The sequence below is a fragment of the Cibotium barometz genome, chromosome 2, assembly GCF_041138505.1.
Source record: "Cibotium barometz isolate CiBa-2024 chromosome 2, ASM4113850v1, whole genome shotgun sequence".
Taxonomy (NCBI): domain Eukaryota; kingdom Viridiplantae; phylum Streptophyta; class Polypodiopsida; order Cyatheales; family Cibotiaceae; genus Cibotium; species Cibotium barometz.
In genome coordinates, this window is record NC_141047.1 from 60,693,473 (window position 1) to 60,698,906 (window position 5,434).

The 5,434-nt window shown below is 43.5% G+C and overlaps 1 protein-coding gene across 1 annotated transcript; it reads left to right on the forward strand.

Moving 5' to 3' along the window:
* The first annotated feature begins 449 nt into the window (after window positions 1-449).
* Window positions 450-2,262, forward strand: LOC147641295 (UDP-glycosyltransferase 85A1-like). The gene is made up of 2 exons (XM_086810119.1): window positions 450-1,151; window positions 1,259-2,262. The coding sequence occupies exons 1-2, from the start codon at window positions 1,118-1,120 to the stop codon at window positions 2,215-2,217; spliced, it is 993 nt and encodes a 330-aa protein (XP_086666245.1). The 5' UTR covers window positions 450-1,117; the 3' UTR covers window positions 2,218-2,262.
* Window positions 2,263-5,434: the final 3,172 nt, after the last annotated feature.

Below are 5,434 nucleotides of genomic sequence, written 5' to 3' on the forward strand. Positions count from 1 at the left end.
TATAGAAAAACCCTAATGGTAATTTTTCTTAAAAGGTGAGTTATCATTTGGTAAGTTTTTACTACTGCAAAGTTACCAAATGGTAATCATCAATCTAAATTAGATTACAATTTGTAACTTTTTAGTGGGTTGGTTCCAAGCTGGTTACCAAATTTATACTGTGCCTGACAACCTGGCCGTAGTAACCCACGCCGTTTCTTGGGCCTAGCATTCAAGAATTAGTTAGACTGTCTCTTCTGTCACCTGACTAGCATTCAAGACTTTCTCTTCTGTCACCTGAGTGCCGCGTGGCTGACAGAGAGAAAGAGAAAGAGAAAGAGAAAGAAGCCGTCTGTGGTGTGTATGGAGAATGGCATAGTGAGAAAGGCCGGCCAGAATTCAATCGTTCATAGTGACAAAGGCCGGCCAGAATTCAATCGTTCAATCTCTCTCTCTCTCTCCAAGGCCGGCCACAATTCAATCGTTCATATTCGGTCTCTTGGACGACGTCAAAAAGGGCTTCTTCTTCTTCTTCTCTCGCTCTCCAAGGAAGCCCAGAATTCAATTGTTCAATCTCTGTCTCTCTCAGGAAGGCAGAGGACATAGCTCCATTCAAACTCACATTCACCACTCATCAGCACGCATCTATATATGGCCCGCTTTGAGCCTCACATATTAGCCATTCCCTTCCCTGCTCAAGGCCATATCAATCCTCTTATGCGACTGTGTAAAATAATAGCAACGCATGGCTTAGCTGTGACATTCGTGAACGTGGAGCCCATTCATCATCGGATCAACGACCTCAACAACGGCAGCGCTACTGCTGATCAAGCTACGAGTGATGATAGTTGCAAGCTGGGCCGCCTGGGCATGATCCGGAGCGCCCACATTCCTTTTCCCGATCTGGGCATGGCCCAAGATTGTAAGTTGCCCATGCAGGAACGCTGCAATGCCACGGAGGGCCTTGCGGCGCCTATCGAGCAATTGATAGAGCGCCTTGGGCAAGAAGGCCGCCCAGTCACTTGCATCATTTCCGATTTGCTTCTCTCAGTTTCTACACAGGATGTGGCGGACAAGTTCAACATTCTGAGGATCGCCATGTGCACGAGCAGCCCGAGCAACAGTCTGCTGTGCTTCTATGTGTCGACCGGGGGAAATCCCCTTGGAAAAACGTAAGTGAAGGCTAATCTGACGCCGCAGGAGGTGAGCTTAATGGACCAATTACGTGCTAATCTTTGCGCTGTGTGTGGGTGTGGGTGTTGTTATGGGCGGGGTGCAGTTCTTGCAAACGTTAACCTCGTGCCGGAGAACCCACGAGGTCTGTTTGTGGAAGGTCTTCCTGGTCTGGCGGCGCGAATCAGCAACTACGATCTGCCCGCGTTCAAGCATGCCAACGAGGAAACTACGGAGTTCGCGCATCGTTTCATAAATCGCCACTGCGAGGTAGCATACGGGAGAGCGAGCAGCCTGGTCTGCAATAGCTTTGATGAGCTGGACGGTTCAGCAATGGAGGTACTGTCCAAGCGAATAGGGAGGCCGGTGTATGGAGTGGGCCCACTGGCGGAAGGGGAGGGCTTCAGCACCAGCCTGTGGAAGGAAGAGGCGGAGTGCTTGCAATGGCTGGACCAGCAGCCGGCTCTGTCAGTCCTCTACGTCTCCTTCGGGAGCATCGCCATACTGTCGGACGTGCAGTTCCAAGAGATCCTCCGTGGCCTTGAGGCCAGCCAGCAGAGATTCCTTTGGGCTTTCCGCACTGGCACAGTAGAGTCTCCTGCCGCTGCAGCTGAACTGGCGCTCATGAGCAAAAACACATCCCTATCGTACGTGATGAAATGGGCGCCCCAGCTGCGCGTACTCTCGCACCCCTCCGTGGCCTGCTTCCTCACCCACTGCGGCTGGAACTCCACCATGGAAGCCATCGCCTGTGGGGTCCCCATGCTCTGCTGGCCTTTCTTCGGCGACCAGTTCTTCAACGCCAAGTACATCGTGGAGGAATGGAAGGTCGGGCTGAGGTTCCCAGCAGCAGATCAGGTGCAGGAGATTAAGGGCGTGGTTGGGAGAGATGAGGTGCAAAGGGTAGTGACGGCGCTCATGGAAGGCCAAGAAGGCGCTGTGGTGAGACAAAACACCGCACGTTTACGCCAGGCTGCTCGTGAGTGCTTGCAAGTGGGAGGCTCCTCCTGCAACAGCGTCCAGGCCCTCCTCTCCAGCCTCCGATCGTCGACGACAGCTCTCTAGTTTAAAATTTGCTAGATGCCAGTCAAAATACACAACAAAAATACATTTACTACTTTTTAAAAACACATTTACTACTTTTTAAAAACACTTTTGTTCTTTTGACTGTACTAGTATTGGAACAGCCCGTTTCTGCTGCGAACCTTGTTCCAGAAAAGAACTGGTTCTCTCTCTATGGCCATCTCTCTCTCTCTCACAGACAGCCCCTCTCTCTCTCTCTCTTCCCCCCTGTCCCCAGAGCTCTCTCTCTCTTTCTCCCTCTCTCTCCATGTAAATATTAGTGTATACAATATTATGTTTTAGATACATATAGCTATACATAGACACATATATTTATACATATATTATAGGTGAATTTATAAATATAAATATACAGACATACATAATTTTATTTAATTTGGATTAAATTTTAATGTATGGAGATAGGTGGTAAGGTGTGCTCACTTTTAAATATATAGATAGATATATTATGCACATAGACACACACACACATACATGCATATAGATATATATTTCTATATATATGTGTGTATACATTTACATATATATATATGTATAGACACACACACACACACACACACATCTGTATATACACACACATATATATATCTATATGTATGTATGTATAAATGTAAATAAATTCACACATATATGTATACACACATATACATATATATTTTTTATTTAATTTAATTTAATTTATATTTTATTAAAAGCTACTTTTTATTTAATTTAATTTATATTTTTTATATATGTATACACACATATACGTATATATTTTTTATTTAATTTAATTTAATTTATATTTTATTAAAAGCTACCTTTATTCTCTCTCTCTCTCGCTCTCTTTCTCTCTCTTTTCACCCTCTCTCTTTCTCTCTTTCCAAGCTCGCTCTCTTTCTCTCTCTTTTCACCCTCTCTCTTTCTCTCTTTCCAAGCTTGCCCCATCTCACTCTCTCTCAAGCACACACATAGATGCATATGTACGTACACGCATGCACTCTCTCTCGCTCTCGCTCTCTCTCTCTCTCTCTCTCTCACACACACACACATGTAAACACCCGCACATGCACTAATGCAAACACACACTCTCTCCTCCCACACAAACTATCTCACACATAGAAATTCTCTCTCTCTCTCTCTCTCTCTCTCTCTCTCTCTCACGCACAAACAAACTCCCTCTCTCCTCACACACACACTCTCTCTCACGCGTAGAAACTCTCTCTCTCTCTCTCTCTCTCACACACACACACACACACAAGTTTAATTTAATGGTGCAGATGCGTGGTGAGCTTTGTGCACAACACATGCACATGCACACCCTCTCTCTCTCACATATACACGCACACACTCTCTCTCTCTCTCTCTCTCTCTCTCACACACACACACACACACACACACACACACACCCACATGTACACACCTGCACATGCACTAATGCAAACACACTCTTCCCCCCCCCCCACACACACTCTCACACATAGACTTCCATGTCTCTCTTTCTCTCTCTCTCTCTCTCTCTCTCTCTCTCTCTCTCCAGTCACACACACACTCTCTCTCTCTCTCTCTTCTCACACACACACTCTCCCACATATAGAAACTCTCTCTCTCTCTCTCTTTCTCTCTCTCTCATCATACATACACGTACACACACAAACACACACTCTCTTTGTCATGCACACACACACTCACACATATATGTAAATATATATTATCTATAATATTATGTTCTATTATATTTAGAGACATATATGTGTGAGTGTATGTGCATATACCTATATACACATGTGCATTTATAAAATAAATAAACACACATACACATATACTTTTAATTAATAATAAATTTTAATACATAGGGATGCATGGTGAGGTGTCCTCACTCTTAAGTAAGTGTATCTTACATACAATGTCTTTTGTGTTTTCTTTTGCACGCTAGTGTGTGTGATTGTGTGTGCACATACATACGTATACGTGATTGTGTAATGTTGACTTCATATGCATATGTGTCGTGCAAGTCTCTTCATTGTGCGTATATGCTAGTGTGTGTATGGTGTGAGTGTGTGTACGTGGTGTGTATGTTTATGTTTGTGTGTATCCATGTGCGAGTGTGTGACCATGTGAATATATCCATGTACATCTTTTTTTATCTGTGTGTGTACGTGCACATGCATATGTGTGTGAGTGTGTGCATGTACCATGTGTAAATGTGTATGAGCTTACGTCTATGTATACATGTGTGCACGCATGTGTGTGCACATGTACTTGTGAATGTGAGTGTATGTATGTGTGTATATGTATGTGCTTGTGTGTATGTACGCACATGTATGTGTATGTGAAAGCTTGAGTGTGTGTGCATGTAAGTGTGCATATCTCTGTGTATGCACGTGTACCCATGAGTGCAAGTGTGTGTGTTTGTGTGCATGTGTGCATGTATCATGTGTGTGTGTGTGTGTGCATGCACATACATGTGTACGTCGACATACTTACAGATCTATTTATATATACATGCTTACATACCTATGGATACATACATACATATTATATATGTGTGTGTATGCATTTTTGTGTGTGTGTGTGTGTGTGTGTGTGTATTTATCTATGTATGTATAGGTAGGTATATTCTCTCTCTTACACATGCATATAATATAATATTAGAAGATGTGTGTGTGTGTGTGTGTGTGTGTGTGTGTGTGTGGAGGAGGAGGGAGGGGTGGGTAATTTGCTTTCTAATGTATTATATATATATATATATATAAGAAACTCATTCAATGAGCAAATGACTTGATGGTGATAATTAATTGTGAGCCCCAATGTAGCTAGGCATATGGGAAAGGAACCCCCAAAGACTATCTTCTCTTCTCCTTTCTTCTTTTCAAAAGTTCTCCCTCTCCTTTCTCCACATAAAGGCTAGGTTTATAGGGTAGGCACCCTTGCTTTATCTTGTACAGATATAGATGTATGTGCATATATACGTGTATATGTGTGTGAGAGTGTGTGCATGTACACGTGCAATTGTGTATGCAATGTGTGTCTATGTATACATGTGTACATGTGTACTTGTGTATGTGAGTGTGTGTATGCGTGTATCTATTTGTGCTTATATGCATGCATAATGTATGTGTATGTGCAAGCTTGAGTGTACGTGTGTGTGTGTAAGTGTGCATATCTCTGTGTGTGTATGCGTGTCCATGCATGCAAGTGTGTGTGTTTAAGTAGGTGA

What these genes read in the sequence shown, in the direction of transcription:
- LOC147641295 (XM_086810119.1), top strand. Translation starts at nt 1,118, where the DNA reads ATGTGTCGACCGGGGGAAATCCCCTTGGAAAAAC. An exon ending in GGAAATCCCCTTGGAAAAAC is followed by an intron (nt 1,152 to 1,258) that starts GTAAGTGAAGGC and finishes GGCGGGGTGCAG; the next exon opens with TTCTTGCAAACGTTAACCTC.